Consider the following 26,585-nt stretch of genomic DNA (forward strand, 5'->3'; position numbering starts at 1 on the left):
CTTTTCTTAGAATGTTCACTGATGTTCGCATAATGTTCCGTCATTTCTCGTGATCAGTAATGTAGACCCAAGTGAATATTTATTAATGTTATAGCAGCCTAAAAAATGTTTATCTACCATAATTGTGTAATTGCAGTCTTGTAAGATCACAGTATTGAGATTGATGGTTTCTGGCTGTAGCTAAAGAAATACTATGTCTTGCTTTGGACACATATTAAGGAGTTTTACTTAGTAGTGTGTATTCTCTGGTACAGTGAACCTTAGAGACAATCTCTGATATTATTCTCCAGCAAAGGTAAAGTGGAATAAAACTTTTAGAGAAAATGTTTAGCAGAGACTGAAACAAGAAAAATTCTGTAACTCACTATAATAGGAGGCATTGGTTTTGATATCACTGCACTCTAAAAAAATCCAAACAAACAAAATCACAAATATTCCTTGTGTAAACAAGTATTAATAACAGAATAATGAAGTGTAGGGCAAACAAAAGTGCAAAAATATTTGCCTTTTAGCAGCAACTGACCTCAAGGGGTAAAATAATGTCCTAAGAAGTTGGCTCCAGATGCTGCTGGGCAAAGAGTTTATGTATGACACTGGTATGATTGTAATTCAGAGTCATGGGTGAAGTGTTTTCTATGAACATAACTGATCACCAGATTGTACAGTCCTGGTACATAATTTGAATATTCCTGTTCTTAAACTGGCTTTTCCATACATTACTGGCTTTGGGAAACAGTTCAAATGGGCAGAGATCAGGAATAATTGAAATAGTATTTTTGCCAAGAGTGACCATACCTGCTTCAGATCTAAAGTTACAAAATTTTCACTTAAAAAAAAAACTTCTCTAAAACCCCCTGTGAGAGAAGACTTGGCTTGCTTCCCATCCTGAATCTTGCATTGTACACAGGAGTTCTTGCATGTGAAGCAGGGGAGGAAGGATCACTACAGTATTTTTCAGAGTGCCAGAAATTATGTAAAAAGATATTTAATTTTTTTTCCATGCTTAAGATTGTATGTCTTAATGCCTTTGATCTTATTCTTGTGAGTTTTTCTATAATTCAGTTTCTTTCTAAAATCAGACTGTTTTGATGAACAGTAATATATTTGTTCAGGAGCATTTAATTTATCAGAAATATAAAAGATTCTGAAGGACTCGAACCTTGGAGAATTTTAGGAATCAAAAGTTAAAACTTCACCTTCATTGCAAGCTTTCTGCTGTTAATGACTTTCATCATTCTGGGTGTTTAGATCAGAAATTATTAGTGGTTTGTTTTTTTTTTTCCTGCTTGCAGTATAGTTTTAGCAGTTGGGAAAAATCCCCTTAGCCATTGAAGAGATGGAGAATTATTAAATATGGAAGTGTATTTTTATACTTGTGTTGCATTGAAATAACTGGAATATAAATGCAGGGTCTAAGATAAGTTTACTGATCATTAAAACCACATGAGATACTCATTAAGCATCTGCTTCAGACTTCAGCAAAAGGCTGCAGGCACTGCTGTTAATCAAATGTGAGTGGTCTGCTAGTAATGACAACTGTAAAGAACAATTTTGTAAATACTTTTGGGTCAACAGTTTATTATGAACTTGTGGTCTTCGGGGTGAGAGGCAGAAAAGACATTGGTTGGATTCACTCTTACGAGATAAAAGGTTGCACTGAAACACTGCAATCATTTGACATCTCTCCCTTGGCCAAAACTCTGTTTAGGGACCAGAGATAATGCTGTTTGCTGTGGGAGGAATGTTGCAGGGCTTTGAATTTTAAAGTCTTTTCAGCAATTTTTGCTGCATTCTACATTCATGCACATGCTCTAAATTTATTAAATGAATCCCAGAGAACACTTGGTATTTAAATGTGTAAGAGTCCTTAAGTTCTGGCATTCTGTTTTTTCCTTTTGATCAGCCTCTCTCTCAGAAAAGGCAGGATGTTCCTGTCCCAGTCCCCACTATGTTCAGGAAAAGACCAAATTCACCTAGTGCTATAGAGCCATGTCTTAGTTTGATCATAGTTGAAGAAACAAGCAGTGGGAAAACTTCCTGCATTGCAGGAGAGTTGCTGCTAAAAATTTGACCATTAAATAAGGGAATGAAAAATGTTTTTGTTTTTCTTGTTTGTAGTAGCAAAATGGAGGCAGTATTAATACATTTCGTATACTGGGAGCAAGAATGATCATCTTACTGCAAGGTAATATCAGGTTAGTTACAGAAATAAGATTTGGGTGCTGCCAGTCTTACTCCAGTGCTCCCTACTGTCTGGTAGTTGTGACTGTCCCATAGAAAAAGATCTCAGGCTTTAATACTGAATAGTGTTATTATCTGACACCAGCTGATGGCTGTAACAGTAGAGGCCAGTACATGTTGGTGAGGTCCGTGCAGATTGTCCAAGATCTGGAGCTAGTACAGAGTAAGTAACTATCACATTATGGTTACTGTGCTGGCCACATTCACAGTAGTTCAAGACTTCCTCAGGCATATCTGTGCAAGCTGCTGTCATTACAGTGTGTCCTGGTTTGAGCCACTTTTCATTAATTAAATGCATTTGTAATCTTTTAGTAGACATTAATGCTTTTGCAAGGTTTTTCCTTTATGCAGCTTTAGGAGTCAGCATCTCAAGAAGATTATTTCAGGTATCTTTGAGGTTTAATTTATCATCCATAAGTTGAGTACTTGCACTAAGGGTGTCTTTCAGTCTGAGGATACTCTGCAGTAGATTTTCTAGTGACAAGATCTGACCCGTGTCTGTAGAGCCATGCTCTGTCTTCAAAGTCTATGGAAATTTTTAAACTACATTCAGTAAAAAAAGTATTAGGCAGAAGGTGAAGTAGTTACTTATTAGAGTAAGCCAATTTCTATATATACAGGGGATCAAAACAGTAAGTTACCCATACAATACTTGTCAAGATCTTAGTAGTTGCAGGGCAAGTTCAGATATGAAGAAAGGATGATGACATTCTTGGCATTGTGGTCGTCATTTTTTTGTTCAAGGCCTCTCTGCCTTAAACCTAGCACTGCTGCAGGCTTAGGTCCTTGATCTAGGATGAAGACTATGTAGTATATATAGCTTTGTAACTCAGGATCATGTTCTGGTGACAAGTAGGTTGCTATACCTGTCTGACTCAGCGGATCAGTCTAATAGAGAATTAAGTGGCATGTAATACGTTAGCCTATGATTATTTTTTCATTCAGAATTGACAGAAGTGTGTACATGTGATAATTCTGTCACACTTTGTGATAAGGTCTAGTTTGATTTTGTCAAATCGCATTATTAAAATGTATGCGATATAAAGACACTTTGTGGAAGTACAATGCTTTCTCTGTAGCCTTCAACTGTTCTTTGTCTTGTGTAAATCATGAGGAAGCATGCAAATATATTCTCCTGTACTAAATTCTAAGTGTGCATGAGGCAGTCGTATCTTTTGAGTTGCAGACGTCTCAGAATACAGCTTATTTGAAGCTTATCCAAAACTTGCAAGGATGTTTTATGCACACTCCAGCAGACAATACTTAGTTCTTTTCTTCCTGCTTTTCTAAATACTGATACATAATTTTGGAGACTGGCAACTGGAAAAAAAACACCTCATCTGTGAGTAGTCACACAATAGGGAGTAATATTGGAGCAGAGCAGGGAGAGGGACTGGAGCTGTTTTTCCTTTCTTCATTAGTAAGTGCCTGCAGAGATACCTGATAACAGATATCTCTTATCAGGAGCATAGAGAAATAAATATTAATACTTACTTTCTGTTCCTGACATTCAAGTTGCAATTATTAGCATGTAACTCTGCATAAAAAGTGCTTCTTTCAGAACTTAGTCTGGTTGTCAAGGCTTCTGTTGGTTCAGCATGGTTTTAACATACTCTGTGGCAGGGTAGTCTTAGGTGAAGGTAATGGAGAACTAGGAACAGACTAGCATTTTTAGAAACTGCATTTTTAAAAAGTTTGCTCACAAATGAAAATACACAGAATACAAACTAAGTGATGTGTTCTGAAACAGGATTGATCATTCCTGACCTTTCAGACTGGTTGCACCAGTTGTTGAAGTGGTGATACAATGCTGCTGAGTTCCAATAATTGTTTGTTCAGGTTGTTTCAGGCAGTTAGATCATTAAATCAATGACGCTTATTGTGGTGGAAGTTAAGACAGAATCTGTGTAGGTTGTAGAAGATCTGTAAGAACATCAAGTCCAACCATCAAAATCTTTCTGGCAGCGGTGGGATTCGAACCCACGCCCCCGAAGAGACTGGAGCCTTAATCCAGCACCTTAGACCGCTCGGCCACGCTACCGTGTTAGGATTGAGCATCACCCACTTAATGTTCTTAATCTTGAAAAACCCTTTGAGCTCTGGTTAAAGCTGCCTGTTTCATGCTGAAGACAAATTTGGAAGTGGATTGTTTCTCACTTGCCAGTTTTTGTCTGTTTTTTAAAATGTTTTCGGAACTTCTACTTTGAGGTTCTGTCCTGGCCTGTTGTGCTAATGCAAACTCTCAGAAGTATTTTGAATGGTTGTTCTCAACATAGCAGCAGCTGTCATCACTTATAATTCTAGTGTTTAGGGAAAAATCAGCTGATGCTGACATTAGATCACAAGCTTATCTTGATTTTAAAAAAAAATGTTTATAAAAAAAGATTGTCCTGTGTTTGAACTGCATTTCTCTGTCTCCGTTTCTATTTCTCACTTCCTACATCTTCATTCTCACTTGTGTTCAGCTTGCTCTTTCAGCAGCTGGGGATTCCTTTCCCAAGGCTGAAATAAGTTACATTTTTAACATGTAAAGCATGTTGAGAGAAGCCCATCATGTAACAGTATGAAGTTGTGGGAAGCACGTCACAGTAATTATTTTGTTTGAAAAATCCTAGAAGTGTCTAATGGAAAGCTTTTAAAATGAATAGTTCTTCCTTACAGCTTCTGTGTCTACTAAGGTTGTAAAATAAACTGAGCTTGAATCATAGAATCATAGAATCATAGAATCCTAGGGGTTGGAAGGGACCTCGAAAGATCATCTAGTCCAACCCCCCTGCCAGAGCAGGGTCACCTAGAGTACATCACACAGGAAGGCATCCAGGCGGGTTTTGAATGTCTCCAGCGAAGGAGACTCCACAACCTCTCTGGGCAGCCTGTTCCAGTGCTCTGTCACTCTTACAGTAAAAAAATTTTTCCTGATATTCATCTTAAACCTCCTATGCTCCAACTTGTATCCATTACCCCTTGTCCTATCACTGGTCTTCACTGAAAAAAGCTTAACTCCATCGTCTTGACACTCACCCTTTACATATTTGTAAACATTGATGAGGTCCCCCCTCAGTCTCCTTTTCTCCAAACTAAAGAGACCCAGCTCCCTCAGCCTTTCCTCATAAGGGAGATGTTCCACTCCTGTGGACCTGTAAAATGGTATAAAAGTTTGTGGAATATTTAAAACTTCTAAAAGGTTTGTTGAAGAATGATACTGGCCAGTTAGCTTTTGGAAGTAAAAATTCAGAGAAATATAGTAGTTGGTGATAAACTGAGAGTTTACCTATGATTGCCTACCTAGTGCTATCAGATGCTGCAGTTGTATCTAGATAATTAGTCAACAGACAACTAACAGTAGTATTTCAGATTCTGAACTGCTGTATTTGATGATGAATAGTCACTGGTAATGAGTAAAATACTCCTTTACAGTTGCTTGTGGGGGTGGTATGATCTGAATCTAGAGCCAGCCATTCTGTATGTGTGTGATACTCAGAACTGAAGTGCTTATATTTTTCTGAGTTCAGACAGGAACAGTCAATGATCAAAGATCCTTGATTTCTGTAGTTTCAGGTGAAGCCATCTATCCTGTTGTGGGGTAGGGAAGTAAAATCTTGGTTTACCCACATTTTATTTGTATGTGGGCTGCAGGATTTTAAAACCTTGCTTTTACTGTTTACAAAACTGCTACAAGGTTTTCGAACTCCAGTGGTAAAGACACCCAGAGAAATGTTTTCCAAACCAAGCAACTCTATGAGTTTAGATACCTGAATTTTTCGCTGTGGGCTTGTTAAATAATAACAATAACAATAACAATAATAATAATAATAATAATACTCTAATACAATTGAGTAAAGTTCTGTTTTGAATAAATGCATCTCAGTGTTGAGAATGACTTCATGGTGTATTCCCCTAGGCAGAGGAGCATTGTCACTATAAAGTCTGTCTACATCCTTAATTTTTTACTACCCAAACTAGTGAGTTTTCAAATAATTTTATCAAAAACTGGGATTTTTTTCTGTTTACTGGCAGGGGAAAGGATGGTCCTATAATAATTCAGTGGAATAATGAGCTGTATCCTGTACCAGTTACTTCAGTACTATAAAAATACTGTAGTGATACCAGTGTTGCTATCCCTACTTGAGTGGATTTTAATTCTTACCTCTATTTTGTGTGGGTTCTTTATAGTCTGCAACCTGCCTTGTGTTAGGGGCAAAAAAGGCTGAAAAGAATTTTAAAAGCTGTTTTATGTCCTTTTTTCGTTCTTCCTCCCAGTGCCTGCCTCTACAATGTATGATACTAAGGCACTAACAGAACCCACAGCAGCATCTGAAGTTTTATAAGTACAAATAAAAATGCTTTTCCAACTGATAAATGTATCTCAACATGTCAAAATGTATTGCTGTGAGCACCAGTAAAGAGAACATGGCTGAGGAGATTTACAAGGCAGACAATTTTTTTGGGCAAGATGCTCCTGCTTTACTTTTTTAGAAATGGCAATGAGAGCTGTCAATGTCCAGGAAATTCTCAAAACAGACATGATTTGTGATTCATTTCAGTTTCTGTGTGATCTATGTGAAGATAAACATGTGAGAGTTATTTTTAAAAACATGTGAATCTCCTCAGAGAGCGTTGTTAAAAAATGTTTTTCACAATCTAGAATCTAGTTCCAATGCCCCTGCATGGGCAGGGACACCTTCCACTAGACCAGATTGCCCAAAGCCCCATCCAGCCTGGCCTTTGAACACTTCCAGGGAGGGGGCTTCTACAACCTCCCTGGGCAACCTGTTCCAGTGTCTCACCATCCTCATACTTAAGGGTTTCTTAATACTATCTAATCTAAATCTACCCTCTTTCAGTTTGAAACCAGTTTCGTCTAGTGATTAAACCCTTCATCACTAGATATCCTTGTAAACAATTCCTCTCCAGCTTTCTTGCAGGCCTCCTTCAGGTACTGGAAGTCTGCTATAAGGTCTCCCCAGAGCCTTCTCAGATGTTAGCTTATGAGTAGTATCTAGGGCTGCACAATACCCAGGCTCTTCACTAACTGAATCCTGAGTACTAGGAGTTGTGAAGTAAGCTCTTACCACCACCACCATTTACATAATTCCTGAGTTTTATGGGCTATAGCATCTTCGGCATATTCCATGTTCTTTCCACAAGAGACACAAATACAGTTACGTGTATTTTTACATTAAATTTCTCAGTCTGAGTGATTCAAGTTTGTTGGAAGTAAAGCTGAACAACTTGACTTGTATTTTTATCTAAGTAATTCTGAATTTTGTAGTTTTCAGTTGGTTTCAAACACTCAGTTATTTATAAGGTTTTTTAAAAGTAATCTTATCTTTACATTGGTTTGTTTTGAACATATTGCTTCTTACTCAAAGGCTAAGCTCTACCAAAAGGTTGTGGTCTGGTTTTACTGAAGTTTTCTCAAAATTTCACTGACTTTATCAGTATAAGGAAGGGAATTTTAAAATGAATTTTCATTCACACCATTCTTTAGCATGAACCTTGTTTGTTTCCCTTATTCTTTCATTTAAAATGCAGTGCCTTTTCCCTAGTCCTTGAAATCAATTTTTTTGTTATGAAGGTGGTGAAATACTGCAACACATTGTCCAGGGAGTTGCCCCGTCCCTGGAGACATTCAAGGTCAGGTTGGATGGGGTCTGAGCAACCTGATCTAGTTGAAGATGTCTGTGCTCATTGCAGAGTGGTCAGACTAGGTGATCTTTGGAGGTCCCTTCTAACCCAAGCCATTTTATGATTTTGTGATAGTAGAAAGAAAAATACAGTTGTTCAGTAACATCTTATAAATAATAAAAGCTTGAGAGCCTTTAGACTTTTAGTCTGTTCCAATTAAATTGTACTGGATTGACAATAGGCTATTGAAACTCTCAGTATTAGAAATTTGCTTTTGTATAACTCATTACAATTGATGAATGGGATCCAATTTCTTTGGAGAAGTGGCTAAGCAATAAAATCTGCCAAAGTAACTTGAATCGCTTTAAATCTGTCTGCCCTTGTATTGTATTATAGCTTTTTTTTTTGGCAGCCATTAACTTTGTTTGAAACCTACTGTCATTCTAATATAAGCATAATATTTGAAACTTTTATACAGGCAGTTTCAAATCTTCATTAGTTTTTTTTAGTGTACATGGATGCTGTTACCCAAGATAGATGAAAGGCATAGGTTTGAAGACTTCTTGTTATATAACACGTTGAATTTTAATTCAGTTCATGAAATGCATGGCACATCTAGCTATTGCAAACCATGATGAAGCTAAGCAGCAAAGAGGAAACTGTTAAAATTTTTCCTTTAGCTAAATATTAAACACCAAAGGTGCTAATATTGCATTGGTAACTAAAGTTTTATTCTAATGTCTGTGTTTAAGCAAAAGAAGCAACGTCTTGTTTTATTGAGATATGTTGCATATATGATGTTAGCAAAGACTTCAGCAACTTGGATAAAATTGCTCACACAAGTGAGGCCACAAGCCTGTTACCTACTGAGCATGGAAATAGATTGGTGTATGCGTAAGGGACTGGGAAGGTAGAGTATAACCAGTGTGGACCCACCTGCATGTTATCAGTTCTTAAAGCAGAAAGATGCTCTAGGAAGTATCCAGACTCAGTAATGGAGGCAAAACATTTTTTTAAAATTAAAATAAATCTTAGAGAATCTATTGTGGCTTAGGCTTATCTTTTTTCCCCTGTATTTCTTCTGTATGTTTTCTTTCCTTCATAGGGATTGGACAAAGGTTACTTTCGTGTGAGACGGAAAATGTTTTCAGAAAGTAATGATTCAGCAACCTATTTTCCTGTACCTTATGACCTGCCACCACAACAGTATGAAAGCAAAGGTAAGGTGTGACTTCAGAAGAAAAGTAAGTGTGTTATATATGGAGCAAACTAATCTTGTGTAACTTGGAGTTATTTGAATATTGGTGTGCTCCTGTTTAACATCTTTGTTGATGATCTAAATGAGGGGATCGAGTGCACCCTCAGCAAGTTTGCAGATGACACTAAGTTGGGTGGGAGTGTTGATCTGCCTGAGGGCAGGGAGGCTCTGCAGGGGGATCTGAACAGGCTTGACTGATGGGCCAAGGCCAATGGCATTAATTTCAACAAGGCCAAATGCTGGGTCCTGCACTTTGGCCACAACAACCCCCAGCAGTGCTACAGGCTTGGGGAGGAGTGGCTGGAGAGCTGCCTAGCAGGGAGGGACCTGGGTGTGCTGATTGACAGCTGGATGAACATGAGCCAGCAGTGTGCCCAGGTGGCCAGGAAGGCCAAACAGCCTGGCCTGCATCAGGAATAGTGTAGCCAGCAGGAGCAGGGAGGTGATCCTGCCCCTGTACTTGGCCTTGGTGAGGCCATATCTGGAGCACTGTGTGCAGTTTTGTCACTGCAGTATAGGAGGGACATGGAGGTGCTGGAGAGGGTGCAGAGAAGGGCAACTAGGCTGATGAGGGGTCTGGAGAACAGGTCTTACGAGGAGAGGCTGAGGGAGCTGGGGCTGTTCAGCCTGGAGGAGAGGAGGCTGAGGGGAGACCTCATTGCTCCCAACAACTACCTGAGAGGAGGTTGTGGTGAGGTGGGTGTTGTCTCTTCTCCTTAGTGAGTAGTGATAGGACAAGAGGAAATAGGGTCAAGTTGCACCAGAATGGATATTAGGAAAAACTTCTTACAGAAAGAGTGTTGAGGCATTGAAACAGGCTGCCCAGGGAGGTGGTGGAAGCACTGTCCCTGGAGGTTTAAAAAAATGGGTAGACATGGTGTTTCAGGAGATGGTTTAGTGGTCACAGGGGTGTAGGACAGACAGTTGGACTTTATGATCTTGAAGGTCTTTTCCAGTTTTGATGATTCTGTGATTCTGTGTTCCAAAGTTTCATTTTAACATTCTTTTGACATGACTGCATTTGAGATTACACCAGTCCTACATTCTGCTCCCGATTTCAATGAAATCGACTGGTTTTTTTCTTCATTGTTTTTAGAGTTTTGGATCAACACCCTAAATACTATTTTTGTTGTTCCTCTTCTGGGATTCTTGTATGCATGAGGAAAATAGATATTTTTATGGACTAAAATGTTTTTCTGCAGAACTAATGGGGAAAGGAGTGTTGAAGTAGGTTTGTTTGGAAGAGAGCAGGTGGGAGGAAAAAAAAAAATCCTCTGGCAGTGGGGTGTGAAAGAAATACCACAGAGCAAATATGAAAGAATTGCTGCAAATCAGAAGGAAGAGTTGCTTTTGGTCCATTCTATGTTTCGTAGTTTCAGACTTTTTTTCTTGAAGATCTGTGTTGGAATCTTTCTTGGAGAAGTGGAGGGGATATCTTTCATAACACTTCAAGAGATTTGCAAAATCTAAACTGTCTCAGCTTCTGAAACTCTCTAGAACATGCAAATCAAGAAAGTGATAAGTAAGTGATGCTATGGGGTGATGATGGCTCAAAAACCTAAAAATACCTCGAGAATAATGATGTTGCTGCTTAACCTGCAATATTTGGAAAGAATAATTTTTAATATTTTTGTTCTTAAAACTAATGCAAAAAGATTGTAACTTATTTTTTTGAGAAGCCATGATATAAAAAAGATGTATCTACAGCAGAGCTTGAAATAATAGAGAGTAACCAAGAGTTGCTTTGTAGAAAGGTAGCATTTATAGCAACTCAGATCTTTTTGTGGATTTTTGAACTATCAAATTATGTGTGGGGGAAAAAGAATGCTTCAAAGCTAAGAAGTAAATAGACTTGTAGAGTCTTACATAGTAAATAAAAGGAAAGACACTGAGTAAAAGTGAATATGACTGAAGTCCCCTAGCTGGATCAGATCCTGGGAGCTTCATGCATTTGAAGTAAGAATGCTTCAGCAGCATCCTCTTGATGGGGCATCCTGTAGTAAGCGCCAACCGTGAGGTTTCCTTTGTTGGCTTGACCCCTGATTTTTCACCCCTAAGCTCTCAAGTTGTTGATCATTGTTTTTCAAACACAGCTCTGTGCAGCCAATCCACTCATCTTTACATAGAGGGTAAATTCCTCCCCTTGCCTGTCTCTTCTGTTTATAGCCATTTATTGCAGTGCTCCAGTCACATAATCCCACCAAGTTCCAGTGATACCAATCAGATCACAGCCCTCTAGCTGCACAGTGGCCTCCAACCCCTCTGTGTTATCCATGCTGTGTGCATTGGTATAGAGGTACTTTAGCTGGGCTTTTGACCATGTTCACTTTCTAGAAGAACAAGTGATAAGGTAGTGAGATGGATCAAGAACCGGTTGAAAGGAAGAAGTCAGAGAGTTGTAGTCAATGGGGCAGAATCTGGTTGGAGGTGTGTGACCAGTGGAGTCTCTCAGGGGTCGGTACTGGGACCGGTGTTGTTCAACATCTTCATCAACGACCTGGATGAGGGTACAGAATGTACCCTCAGCAAGTTTGCTGATGACACTAAGCTGGGAGGAGTGGCTGACACACCAGAAGGCTGTGCTGCCATTCAGAGGGACTTAGACAGGCTGGAGAGTTGGGCGGGGAGAAACATGATGAAGTTCAACAAGGGCAAGTGTAGAGTTCTGCATTTGGGGAAGAAAAACACCATGCACCAGTACAGGTTGGGGGCTGACCTGCTGGAGAGCAGTGTAGGAGAAAGGGACCTGGGAATCCTGGTAGACAGGAGGATGACCATGAGCCAGCAATGTGCCCTTGTGGCCAAGAAGGCCAACGGCATCCTGGGGTGCATTAGAAAGGGTGTGGTTAGTAGGTCAAGAGAGGTTCTCCTCCCCCTCTATTCTGCATTGGTGAGGCCGCATCTGGAGTATTGTGTCCAGTTCTGGGCCCCTCAGTTCAAGAAGGACAGGGATCTGCTTGAGAGAGTCCAGCGCAGAGCTACAAAGATGATTAAGGGAGTAGAACATCTCCCTTATGAGGAGAGGCTGAGGGAGATGGGTCTCTTTAGCTTGGAGAAAAGGAGACTGAGGGGTGACCTCATTAATGTTTACAAATACGTAAGGGGTGAGTGTCAGGGAGATGGAGTTAGGCTTTTCTCAGTGATGACCAGTGATAGGACAAGGGGTAATGGGTGTAAATTGGAGCCTAGGAGGTTCAAGGTGAATATGCGAAAAAATTTTTTTACTGTGAGAGTGACAGAGCACTGGAACAGGCTGCCCAGGGAGGTTGTGGAGTCTCCTTCACTGGAGTCATTCAAAACCCACCTGGATGCGTTCTTGTGTGATGTGCTCTAGGTGACCCTGCTCTGGCAGGGGGGTTGGACTAGATGATCTTTGAGGTCCCTTCCAACCCCTAAGATTCTATGATTCTATGATTCTATGAAGTCCTAATTACTTTGCAGCATTTTAGAAGTGTTGCCCTATAGGTTCTGATTGCACCAGCAGCCTCTGGTGCTTCTGTGTTCCTCAGAACTCTAACCCCTTCTGCCACTGAGTCTAGATTAAAGCCTGCTTACAAGTCCGGGTAGCTTGCTGGCAGAGAGGCTTTTGTCCCATTTGGTCAATGTGAATCCCATTAGCTCCCAATAAACCTGGCTTCTCACAGGTGAGTCTGTGTTCATAGAAGCCAAAACCTTGAGTATGACACCAACTACATGGCCAGTCATCCTCATCTTCAATGTGATGCATGTGACTTTTGCAACTTGCAAAGATGATTTTTCTGCTTCAAGAGCTTCCTACTTACTTAAAAGAATTCTTAATTGTATTTCAGTTTTCCCAGAGAAGAAAACACTGTCTCAATGTAGGTATAATGCAGTCTGTTTTACTGTTTTATTTGGTATAAAACACACTGCCCATTTAAGTATTGTTAATGTTTCAGGAAGTGGTGGGAGTTGTGCCTGGGTTACTAGCTAACTAAAGAGGGAATGTTGTGCTCTGGGACGTGTATGCACTGTCTGCTTGTTAACTAGTGCTCCAACTGATGTTTCTCAGAAGGTTTTTCTAAAAGATCATGCTTAATTTTTTTGAAATTTTGAAACAAAGGTTAAAAACCAGAATCCATGTGTATTTTCAAATATATTACATACACTCTCTTCCTCATGCAAAAATGTCGTTGTATGATTAATACAGTCCTTGTTTTAATTCCTGCATTTAACCTACCGTGTTAGTGAGTTTTATGAATATTTCAACTAAATGTAAATACATTTTTCTGTATAACTTTTTTTACTTTTTGCATGTAAAGCTTGTTTCTGTAGATAACTCCTTTGTCTGTAGTTCAGTTTTTGGGTCTTGGCTTTCTCCTGTGATCTAAACAGATGTCAGAATTCATGTTGTCTTTAGGCCTTGGCAGTGGAAGCAAAGTCAGTTGCCTGTGCCTTTTCACATCTCTTTTCTGGATATTCTGTTTCATTTCCTTAGACTTATGGTGGAAAAGATGTTTAAAGAATTCCCATGTTATGGAATAGACTCAAAAAATAATCTGTCCTTAACAATACAGTTACCAACTCCCAAAATCTCTGGAGAGTGCTATAAATAGATTTTAATTAAGTCTTGAGAAACAGAAATGCAAGGAATTACCCTTTCCCTAAAGAAACCATATTGACTGATCCCTGTAATTGAAGAAGAAAAGGCTCTGGGGGATTTTCCATGAACTCACATTCTCTAACCATGGGAAAACACATCACTTTCATGTAATGAAAAATTCTGTCAGGAGCAGGAGGGAGGAGAAGCAGGAGAAATAGTGAGCAGAGGGTCAGGAGCAGGGCCCTACATTTGCCAGGTAAAGTGTAAGCAGAAGATAGGTATACCAAAATACATGTTTTTTTCCTGTACTTGTACAAATTCAAATCTTGGATCAGACATGCTTAACGTTACAGAATTATATTATTATATAATATAACAAAGTTAAAACCAGTTCCTTAGTTTGTAAAAATAATTTAATTGCAGGGGTTTCTTTGTCATTCTGTCACAGTGGCTTTCTGTCACATTAAGTGATGTTTATCAGATACGACTGGACTTGCAGTGTGAAAATGGTTATAGTGAAATAAATGCACCTTGAAAAGCAATAAATACATCTGAGAAAATACAATTATAAACTCATCAGTAAATGATGTCTGTTTTCAGCCATAATTTCTGAGGTTTATCTTTTGGAGTCTATAAAGTTCAATAATAATGAAATAATTAGATTTGTCTTCCTTTTCTCTCACTTCATATAACAGGGAGGAAAATAAATACAGAAGCCTTGTCCACCTTTGCCTGATTTGCCTCATTAGTCAGTGGGTTTCATTCAGAAACTCAAGTTTAAGCAAAACAGGAAAAATAGGATCACTTAGAGAAACAATCATGAAGATTTTCTTCCTCTTCTTCCAAAGATTTCTCAAGAGTGTAAATTGAGACCATTGTGAGACAGATAACTTCTTGGTGTTACACTGTTTTCCTCTTCCAGAGACATGGATTATCGTTCACTGAAATGTCATAATAGCTGTATTCACTGAAGGATGTTTTGACATTATAGGGTGATTTTGATGTATCACCTCTGTGACACGTAACATATCCAAAATTTTCCCATTGCTTTAATTTAGTTTTCAGCTATATTTCAGTCTTACACAGAACCACATTTTACAATGCATGGACCAAGTAAACTCCATCTGTTTGTGCCAACGAGAGCTATTTGGTCTTCCTGAAGGGAACAAAGAATAAAATTTAACTGGGTTTCAAACCATAGGAGGTAGCAGCAGAGTCAGTCGAGATGAGGAGTTTGTAAGATTTCTTCTGTGAGGGAATTCATACTAGAAATATTTGAATGTCAAGTAGCTCATTTTAACTATATAGGATGACTAAAAAAAAACCAAAACAAACAAAAACAAACCCCCAAACAAACAAGCTGCCAACAAACCTCACTATAATGCTTAAAATAAACTTTTGGACCTAAAAATTGTTATAAAGTGATGACTGTGTGACTATCTCAGTGGATCACTCAATCTATGGTTTACATATATTGTAAACCATATTGTACTTGTGTTATAATAAGCTTTAGTATTTTTTTTAGTAATTGATCTACCTTTTTCCTTATGGGTTGCACTTTCTAGTTATGTTTAAGTGTGGTTAGATTTCTGCTTAATTGGCTCAATTATTTGCCCTTGCAGGGAGACCTCAGCAGGTGAAAAAACTTTGAAATATTTGTCTGCATTGTTATTCTGACAGATTTCAGATTTATTAAACTTCTGCACTTCTTACAAAACTCTTACAGCACTACTGAAAAGGGGATGAGCTAAAAATATATTTATCAGCAGTTCTTTGAGTTGTGACTGGGTTACAAGACAGGAATTTTTATAAGCTTTTTCTGAGCTCTTAGTTCAAAATGCTCTGGAAGTGCTTAAACCCTCTGTAAGAGAACCCCATAAAGTAGGGGGTAAGTAATTTTTGATAACCAAGTTACTTCTCATTCACTTTTCTCTTCGTTGTATGTATTTAAATGAAGGAAAGAAACTGGCTGTTCAGTTGAATAATAGTTTTAGAGAAAATATATGTGTATACAAGAAAACAAGACATGTTCCAGCTCAGTTCAGATTAATCTAAAGTTTGAGTGAAACTACATATAACTCTATGTCAGTTATATTAATTACATTAGTATTTGATTATTGTGTTTTTTGTTAAAGATTTTTTTCCTGAGCCATTCTAGTAATTTATAAAATTATATTAACATGTGTGGCAATGAACTAAGGAACAATGAATAAGGCTCTTCACAAGGGAGACACCTTAGGGATCCCTTTATGTACCCTTAAGAAAATGCATCCTTGGAAGAGCAAATTGACCTTTTTCTTATAACTTCACATAGTCAGTGCTTGATACTTTGTCTAGTTTTCAATCAGTGGCAAATGGGGAGTATGATGAAATTACATTTGGTAAACATTTGTAGTGAGTGCAGGAAACTAATAAAACTCTTGTCTCCTTTATTTCACATAAACTACTTTTGTGTTTGATAAAAAGAAGAAAAAATCAATGCTGTATTTTCCTCCAGCTCTGATAGGTTTAGATATTCCTGTTTATTATTTATTATTTAAGGAGTTTATATAAAGAGAGGGGATGCTTTTAATTTATCCTGCCTTGTGCTAGTCACAGAGTGCCTAAAAGAAGAGACCAGTGTTTTGTCCAGATAAACTAGAGGAATTCTTTATCATGCTGAGCCTCCCCTACAGGGACCTGCTGTATCCTCAGGAGGTCACATAAGTTCTGGGAAAATTGTCACTGTACATGGTCTCTACGTTTCTCCCACCTTTGTTTTTTGTCAAAAGTTCTAAAGAAGAATTCTGGGGAAGTCATTCACATTTTTCAATAACCCTCTGTTTTCTAATTAGTATTGAATTACTACAGGAAATCTATGTACTTCCTAGATTTTGAAAGAACTCAGCTGGCAGTATCTATATGAATTTTTAGGGAACTTCCAAGTCCTCTCCGTATGCTTAGTATGGCACAAACACTAAGAGAATATTCTTTCTTCTGAAAAGATGCAACTAGAATCTAGTCCTTCCTGTTTTCTAGTGATAGTAAAACATTGAATAGAAAATATTTCACTTATATAACACTCAGAGAAATGGTAGATGTAAATCTGAGTATGTTTAGAATTTTAGCTTTCAGTTTTTTCAAGGAGCAATTACACATTGTCATTGTAGTTAGTGTACCGGGGTGGGTGGTCTGTGTTGGCATTAATTTTTTTCCTAAGCAAAACCCAAACCATTAGTTTTGACTGATAAACCCATAATTTGAGATTGAGGCTCTCTTAAGGCAACTTGACATCAGATGCTTGTTCAGATGGCCTCCCAGAGTCCAAGTATAACGTTTGAGCACATGGCACAACATGTTTTTCTTCAAGCTTTTCATAATGACCATGAAGAAAGTATCACTTTGTATAAGAGGAAACTTGCATTAGAGTCACCATTTAGTTTGACCACTTGTGTGTTGTTTTGATAGGGTTACAGACTTGAAGAGCAGAAGGAGCCACTAGATTGTCTGATCGGATTTGCCGCATTATTACCCAATTTCATTGAACTCAAAGCTTGTGTTTGGCTCAGAGGGATCTTTCAAAATATTCTTCAAATCATTAATTAAGAGCATCATCATGAGATGGCAGATTCACCAGATGCTCAATATTTTGCTTCAGTAGTTGATCAACACAAAAATTTTAAAAAGCACCTTATTTTGGTGGTTCTTTTTCAGTATAGATGTGTGATGCCCAGTCTAGTTCTTGAGCTTACATGTGGTTTCAACTGTCTTGTTCAGAGTGGTAGATTTGTAGTTGAAGTCTGAGAAATGTAACACTATGTCATCCTAACAGAGTAGAGTTAAGGGTGCACAGAGAACTTCTGCATTTTTCCCTTAGACTGTTTCTTCCCAACTGCTTTAAATTACCAGCACAAAGCAGTTTTATTATGCATGATATACATAGCTTGCATCTTTCTCTTGCGACAAGAAATAACATGCACATTTTACATCTGCCAGTTTTAAAATAAAGATTAAGATCAGTCCTACTCTCAAGTGACAAAGGACTTGATTATTTAGCAGACAACATTTGTGTGCAAGATGTACGTTATGAACTCTTCACAAATTCCTGTTTTGAGCACTTGCATTTATTCATCAGCTGAACAGCAGAAGGCCCTATGTGGGCAGCAGATGTAACTTCAGTGCAAAACATTTAAAGAATTTTTTAAAATGAAATTATCTAGTATCTGATAGTACTATGTAGTATCTTGACAGATAAACTACATAGATACAAGTATCTCCTGAACTCTGCTGTTGTTAACCAGAAGATTTAAGCTGCCATAAAAAAAAAAAAAGACTATAGCAAAGCTGACTGTGTTGATGATAGTAAGACAAAAGAAACCTGTAGAGCACCAATAGAATTTGAGAGTTTCTTGGAAGAAAAACATAAAACAATCCAGTCTGATATTTGGAAAACATGCACACAATAGCTGATCTTACTTAACAAGGTATCTTTATAAATAAAATTTCTTTGTGCCTTTGATAATATTAAGATATTTATCTCTGAAATCTTTCAGGTAAGTACTGCTATTGTACAAAATTATCTTCTCATTGAGCTCTGTTGTTGTGTCTCAGTTGCAGTATTGCTCTTACCTCTCTTACCAATACAAATTGACCTAATCTCTCATGAAAGCACAGCATTTAATTTAGAGTGCCTGCAGACTGATTGCCCTATCACTTTTGTTTCACCCTAGTGAGAAGTTTCCTACAACAGACTCAACAGACTTGCATTACACCAAAGGATGCGGCCGTGGGGTTTTCTTGTACCTTTGCAAGGGAAAAGGAACAAGCTCATTGCTATAGTTGACAAATATCACTTAATTTGTGATTTAGATATATAGTTTACTGACTGAGGAAATCAGCTGCTGTATGGGAGGAACCTGAAACTTTAATACATAAGTATGTCAAGTGGTGTTTTCAGAACAATGGGAAAGGCCTTGGAAAAGTGCAAAGGACTTTTTATTTTTTTTCTCATCACATCAACACTTTGAGAAACAAAGCAAATGCTGCTTTTAAACTGCAGTGCTGGGGTTTGTTTTCTTTTTTTCCTAGCCTTCAGGAAATACTACCTTATTTGTGAATGTTATTATAGATCACAAGTCTGTACCCCATATACTTTTCCCCCCTTCTTGAGATCTTTCTGGTATGATTTTTTGCACTGAGAGGAAGAAGATGAGTTCCTTTTTAAATGAGAGGGGAGAAAAGAGTGAAGTATAATGTGCACCTTCTGCATATTCTGAAAGGGAGAACTTTCTGGCCCCATGCAGGAGGGAGCAAGTTTGCCATGTTAGAATGTATATGTAGAGTGACTTGAGGAACTCTAGTTATTTGTAAGTAACCTTTCTATATATGTGAACACTAACTGCTTCAAAGCTTTGTTGTCACTGGGAAGACTCATGAAATACTATGAAAGGATGATGTAAGAATCTAGTTTCCACATTTAGAAATCAACCAGGAATAGCTCTCATCCAGATGTCTACTCGAAGTGCTGTGTTTTAAACTGTAGGAAGATCACAAAGATGCTTGAACTGAATTTTATACTTTACTATTCCATCGCATGTTTCTGCAATTCACAGCCTTTTCTAGTTTTGGCTCTACATACCATACTGCCATTTGCCATACTCTTGAGAACGTGGAAGTTTTGAAATGGCTTGCAGGCATGTTTTTGACCTACAGAATATACTGCATTTGTAAAATATTATTGTTAAAATTTGCAAAACAACCTTGTTGTACCATTGTCAGCTCATGATTTCCTGTTCTGTGACGTGATCTCGAAATGTGGGGAGTTCTTTGAGTGACTAATCAGGCATACTTGAAAAAACTTGTTCTCCAAGGCCTCTGTATCTTTAAATGAAATGGGGTAATCTATTCAGTTGTGATAGAATCCTCAAAAGTTTGCCTGAGTATAACTGAAACAGCACTTTGAGATGTCAGGTCACTCTAAATTAGCAGCAGGGTAGGAGTGGCCCCATTCGTTTTACTGTGTGCTAACTCTAGTCCTGGAGTTGTGCTTGAAAGTGAGGCAAGAAGGAAGCAGTGGTACTGGGTCACTAGATAACACTGAGTCAAATAAGGTGCTGTTGAGACAAACTTAGCGTGTGCAGTTGAACTGGACTTGAGAGGTGTGGAAGGTAGATATGGTGAGAGCACTTAAAAAAATAGTGAGGCTGTAAAACAGTTTAAAATTGTGGGTTTTTTCAAGAAGATGACAGGCTTTAAGTTTCAAAAGTTTAGCAGCCGTTTTAGTGGGCAACAGTAAACAGATACAGTCATACGGTATTTGTACACAGTCATTGCCTTTCTATTGCTGCTGTAGATCCTATTAAAAGTCATAAGTAATTTTAAATTGAATTTGACTTTTTTGAAATAACTGAATTATAATTTGTTTCACCAATAGTTTTACACATAGCTTTTTAAAATATCAGCTGTTTTATAAACCAGCAGCATCCCATTAATTGAACAAAGCTCTGAGTATTTTAATCACTGCCTTAAGAAAACTTTATTAAAATTGTCACAATAGAAAAAATAAAATAGGAGTTTGAAGCTTCTCAAGAGTGCTATAAGGGGTGACTGAAGTTATTTCTGTGCATCTAAATGTTTCTCTGCCTGTATGTTTTGCTGAATTAAAGAGAGTAACTGCAGATGGTAGTGAAGATTGATAGGGCTAAGCTGTATAATGTGCTCCAAGTGACAGATTCCAGTGCTTAAGTGGGACTGGATTTATTCTGATGTCATAGATGTCAATGATCAAATCTGAATGTATGATTTTTCCAGCATTTACCTTATTCTGTACCCATTCTTAAAACTATTAATGTTTACTATGTGGTAACCTAGTCTCCTAAAATACAAAAGCTATGTGTGACTCAAGCAGGAGACTGATAGAAGAAGCTTAGGGAAATAATGGCACTACTTTGTTTTTACAAGATCATTAATAGTCTAGATATCCCATAGTTGACCCAGAAACTAGAGACATTTTTTTCAGTGCACTGTGAGTTAAGTGCTATAGTTTCTTCCTTTTTCTGATCCCTCTTATTTTTTGTGCTTGGAAGTCACCTATCCACTGTATCCAAAACTTAGCCAACTACTTCTTCCACATAAAATCTATATTGTGATTTTAAATCCAGGAAAGATACAATGTTTGGGGTTTTGTGTCCTCCTAAAATAACATTATGTGAAAGATGAAATTTGTTGCACAGGTTCTTCTTTGGTGATCACATTCATGTGACTTGTAACATCCCTATCAGCTGTCATAAACTCTAAATGTGAAGTCCTTTTTCAAGTCAGGCAGAATCAGTTTTGTTGAAATTTAAAGCATTTTCCTGTTGCCCTCTTAGTACTGTGAACAGATGCTTTTATAAAATATTTGCATAGCTGGGATACGTTCCACTGCCACATATGGAACTACAGTACTAGAATTAAACAGACTAATAGCAAGTAATACTGAGTACTTGGTAGCATTGCTTTCCCTGCATCAAGTTTAATTGGTGTGGTACTTGTCACAGTGTGCTGTTGTGTAATTTATACATCCCTTTGTTACTGCTTCTGTCACTTACTGTCTTCTTCTTGCTTAGTAATTCTCATTTCAAATATTGTGAGAGCCAGCATTGGAGCCTGTAATCTTAAATTGACAACAGTAATCATCATCAACAGCTTATCTAAAATTTCAATTGACGTGCATGTAGCAAATCTTCTTTAGCAAGTATACCTAGTTTATCATCTAGATGAGTAGCTTGGTTTTGATGAATTAACTACTCCTGTCATCCTCAGTACAATTAAGTTTCATCTCTGCTTTGCAAAGATTAACGTAACTCTCTTCCTCCAGGGCTTAATTTTGGAGATGGGCAAAAGAAGCAGACTAGAGTCATGTGAATTTATTTGAGAAAAATCACTGAAAGGACTGAAGGTGTTTTCTCTGTTTCAGTAGCAGCAGTCTGAGAGAAACAGAACAGTAGCTTGGCTTCATAGACTAGCTGCTCTTCTGCAACATGGATGTGGTAGGAGGGAGAACCTAGAGCAGACTGCAGAGCCAGCAGTTGGCTCCAGCTGTGTTGCCTTTTCTCCCTCCCAGGAGTGGGAATAGCTTCTGTATCCTGAGAAGTGGAGAGAGGGAACTGTCTGCTGCAAACCTGTTGCTCATCTAAATAAAAGACTGTTTGAAGAAGTGAGGTGTGAACACGAACATTTCAGGCAGTGACGTTCTTAGATACTGAATTCTTACTGTCTGTGTGGAAAATGCTAATATATTACAGCACTTATTTGTAATTCCACTGAGTTAGGAGATAACACAGCACAACACTTGCTGCCAATGGGCCAAACCAAATCTGGCTGCGTTGCTGTTCTTGTGTACTGTCTGAAATACAAAGCTGGTGGGGAGTGTGTTGGTTTATGATAATTACATTTAAAACAATATCTGGGGGGAAAGCAAAGCCTTTTGAAAACTCTAAATCTCACCATTTTAAAAACAGCTGAATAAAAATTTCCAGTAAACTGGAATTGTGCATGAGGTTATGTGAAAATCAGTAGGAATTTTGACCTTCCTCTTCCTCTAAAGGTAGGGGAAGGAGAGGATCAGAATCTTACATTTAATAACTGAATTTGTTTTGAACATGTTTTTGTTTTGGTTTACAGATCAACCATGGATTTGGAATATTCCTTACACTAATGCCCCTGATACACATGGAAATATGTGGGTTCCATCGTGAATGTTTCCATGTTCTGTGCTGTTACAATTGCTGACACTGAGCCTGCCACACTGCTTGCAAGACTGCTTATTTCTGGTTTTTGAACTATAACGCCTGCTATAATGGCTAATTTGTAGTTGAGAGAAACATCAAAATGTTGGTAATAGGGAGATTCTTGGGGAATCTATAACCATATTATTATAAATGGACCTGCATTTTTAAATATCTTTTTATACAGTTTTTCCTTATTGTGGTTCCTAATACGCTTTTCAAGATCAAAAAAAGTGTAGACTTCTCAAGAGATTTAGCTGTAATAAATTTGAAATTTACTGTTCTGTGAGACTGTCAGTTGGGTCCAGTAGCTGGAATAAAAGTTATTGTATGGAAAGTTTATATAAAAATAAAGCCAATCTTGTTTGTGTCTTTTGTTCCATCTTTTCTACGTGTGTACATTTCAAATTTAATTGAAACTTTGCTTTGTAATTATCACTTCTAATGTTAGTTCTAATATTTACTGCTTGGGCTTCTTGCAGTATTTGTCTTCTTACAAGTTACTTCCTAATCTTTTTTTTTTTTTCTTTTTTCCTCCTTGCAGACTCCCAAGTACTGTCCAAAACACTAAATTGAAGTGGATGGGCTTGGGTGAAGAAGAGTACTATTGAATAGTGCTGTGGGGTTGATGAATGACTGGTCTTGCAGCCTGGAAATCTTGTAGTGTAGTGTGGTACTTCATTCAGAATTCCCTCTGGATCCCAAATAATCTGAGTGTGGAGTAGCTGTTCCAGTGCTACCTCATTAATTTTGCAGTGCTTTTCCTCAAGATAGTTTGGACCACACTGGGAGTGCACTACTTCCTAATATTTATCTAATGTCTATCCCTCTGTCATTCAAAAATTACCATAAAAAGGTGTGTTTAAGAAATCATCCTGGAATCTGGCTAGCAAGGAGAAGTTTTGTTTCCTTTTCCTACACTGTCACAGACCAATCCATAGAGAAACTCTTTGAAGTACCACTTCTTTTCCATCTTTCCTATCATTTCCCTGTAGTTCTACCCTCTCTAGTTACAGTCAAGATCTCTGGTGCAGTTATCAGATGGAAATTATTGTACAGTCTCTTATTCAAATGGTAAATGGAGCTAGAAAGTGGGGTAGCCTTGCCTAGAACACAGGAATTTTACACTTTGGTATTTAGGTGTCTCCTTTCTTAGCTCATGTTGGGAGTTTAGAGGCCCAGTAATCATTACTATTGCTTTATCTAGTTTCAAAAACTTTTTAAATACGTGAGCCAAGTATGGATCAGGGTGCTGCTGGGATGTCCATGGAACAGACAGGAATATTGCTTTCTGCTTTCACCTTCCATCGACTCTGTGTGCAGAATCTACTGTTTGTGCTACATGCAGAAGCCGTTTGATTCTGCCCCTTCTGAGACTGAAAAGAGAGGGATCAGGGAAAGTAACATGAAAAAGGAATGATATGCTCTAAAAACTGAGGTAACAACTTCATAGCCATTGTGAGACTTTCTTCTGAACAGTATTATCATTTGAATAATTTTCATTCTGTGAAAATCAGAAAAGTTCTAAGTAGAAAGATGTCTTCATCTGAGGAAAGTTGTAAGAGTTCTAGAGGGTCAACTAACAATTAATGGAGGTTATCCTTAATTTGTGAAGAATGTGATTTATTATTTTTACATGAGTATTTTTGTCATAGAGTGGTTTGACCTGCTCTGAGGCATTCCTGGTTAAACTCCAGCTAAAATTCCTCAGTTTCCAGGAACTTGGCAGGATTTAGCTTCAGCTCTCCAGGGCTCGGATTAATGCAGTGTCGGAAAATCCTTCCAGAGTCTATTGGTGGGAACAAGTAAATCAAGTAATCGGTTCTACTAGGAAAACTCAGGAAGTCTTCCCAACGCAGAGCTGTGACCCAAAGCAACTTGGACTGTGGTATGAAGCATGGAAGTGAGGCACTGCTGGGTGGCAGAGGTGAGGAAAGAGTGAAGGCTGGAGGGTTGGTTTGCTGGACAGTGTGTGATGAGAGGCAAACTGATGGCACAAACAGAGGTCAAGTTTGGTCGAAACAGATACGTGCTGTAGTTCTGTTTTAAATGTTTAAACAGTGCTCTTCCAGAACAGCAAGGAAAATTTGTTTTGAAGAAACTGTCCCAAGCTAACTAAAAGTCCAGCATGGCAAAGGTCTTCTGCAGTCAGTCCTGTACTACAGTCAGCTACAGCTGGGCTTTGTGACATTGAAGCTGGACAGAAGGCTCTAGACAAAACCTGTGGCTGGAAATTACTGTTTAATAAAAATTGTCTAGATGTGCAGCTTCTGAGGTGCCAGGACAGACTTAAGAACACTTTTTAACTGTCAGAATAAAATTTTAAAATTTTTCTCATACAGATATTTTGAAATTCCATATTTCATACCACCCCAATCATTGCCCTAACATTTGTCAAGTGGAACTATGATTAAAGAGGAGAAAACTAAACCAACCCACAGCACTATTACTGACACATGTAACTGGGTTTGACTCTGGGATCTTTGGTTAAAGTGATACTTAGGTCTGAGACCCACGTGCTTCCCCTTTGTTTATAAAAGGTAGTTTGAATGAAAAAAGTTTAAAAGGCAATTGTACAAGTAATTCTTATTCAGCACAATATCTTTTTTACTCAATAAATTGCTGATTAATTTCTCTTGGTACTTCTGAGATTTAATCTGTTCTGCTGTGCCTTCAATATTAAGTGCTTTCCATTATAACAACCCTATAAGAGTGTATTGTTAATGCGTATCAATGCACAGTGGTGCAAATAATGTGCATACATGTCTGCAGTGCTGCTAGTTAGGTTGTAAAGAAGGTAGTAGTGCATTTTTTCTGCCTAAATGGCTAAAATAATTTGATCAAGCCCTAGCCTGTTTGAATGGCTAATGCAATTGGTTGTTTTGTAAAAGCTCAACCGACTTCCTACCCCCAGCTGTACAAGATCCCATACTGCTTTTATAAACCATCCATCAGAGGGGTCACAGCATGGAAGGGAAGAAAACTCTGCAGAGCTGCTCTGCAGCCTGCAGAAGGAGAGAACAAGGTGGACAACTGGGAATTTGATTTCACATGGCACTTGAATATCGGACCGCAGTGCTGTAGCCATCAACATAACGGGTTAATAACCAGTTTGTCCTTCCTGGGACAAGGAAAGAAACTTAGTGGTTGCTTGTGGTTCTGAAAAGGTTACATCTCTGTCAAGGGCAGTATAACATTGTGCAGTGTCTTACTGGAGTCACATAACAAGGCAATGATCCAATTTTCGTTTGTTCAAGACCATGATGCAGTGATCTGTCCTTGAGTCTTCGCTTCATGTCAAATCCAGCATCACAGAAGGTAAAAAGGTGTAAAAGGTACCATGCTAGTATTATTCTATGCTAGGTCAGCAAACATTCAATGATATTACAGTTGTCTCGTTTGGTGACTTTCCTAAATGCATCAATGTGCTTTTTTCACAAATTAGCTGAAAGTACTTCCTGTTGCTTAGAATGGAGGAATGTGAGGGAGTTCCTGGATTCTTTTACCCTTTTCCTGATTCTGTCCAAGTTCTTGAGGACAGCTTTTCAGGAGTTCCTTGTAGGGACTGCCTCACTTCCCAACTGTAAAATTTCTTTTCTAAATATCTTCCAATAAAAATAACCCTATAGGGTATTCTCTAAGTGTAAGCAAAATGTTGTCTCCCCAAGATGACTGGATCTTCCTCAGCCACACTTTAGTAACCAATATGAAAGAGGTGGAAAAAGTTCACATTTCTCATTCCTGAAAATCTCTTTTATACAGCCAGGTTCAGTTGTCTTTACTGCTGACCATCTTCTGCTTTGTGAGAGAAAGGCACGAAGTGACGTTCCTTACTTCTCATTCAGGACTGCCCCAGAGATGCAATCTCTTTGCAAAGCAACCGAGATGTTGAAAAGTTTAGCCTCATCTGGATGCCCCCCAGTGTCCCATATTCATGAAGTTTTGACAGTTTTTTTCAAATTAATTTGTTAACATCAAGGTTGTTAAGTTCCAGAAGAAGTTTTGTTCAGCATCAGAGGTAATAGAAGGCTGGTTTATTTGTTTCATTATGTATAAAATTTGCTCGGGAGTAAATTTCAGCTCTCCCAGAGCTTCTCCAAAGATAGCAGTGCATTTCATTTAAGTGTGCCAGCTTACCACTTCCAAAGAT

At 38.2% G+C, this 26,585-nt stretch overlaps 1 protein-coding gene and 1 non-coding gene across 2 annotated transcripts in view; one reads left to right on the plus strand and one right to left on the minus strand.

The window, feature by feature from the left end:
- Positions 1 to 22,811, plus strand: part of TDP1 (tyrosyl-DNA phosphodiesterase 1) — a 47,445-nt gene extending 24,634 nt beyond the window's left edge. The window contains exons 15-16 of the mRNA XM_051621753.1: positions 8,975 to 9,089; positions 22,332 to 22,811. Of these exons, the coding sequence (XP_051477713.1) occupies positions 8,975 to 9,089; positions 22,332 to 22,405 (189 nt within the window). The 3' untranslated portion in view covers positions 22,406 to 22,811. The remainder of the gene's footprint in view (positions 1 to 8,974; positions 9,090 to 22,331) is intronic.
- TRNAL-AAG (transfer RNA leucine (anticodon AAG)) lies at positions 4,201 to 4,282 on the minus strand. The gene has a single exon. It is a non-coding gene; the product is annotated as a tRNA-Leu (tRNA).
- Positions 22,812 to 26,585: the final 3,774 nt, after the last annotated feature.

The sequence above is a fragment of the Apus apus genome, chromosome 5 (genome assembly GCF_020740795.1).
Source record: "Apus apus isolate bApuApu2 chromosome 5, bApuApu2.pri.cur, whole genome shotgun sequence".
Lineage (NCBI taxonomy): Eukaryota > Metazoa > Chordata > Aves > Apodiformes > Apodidae > Apus > Apus apus.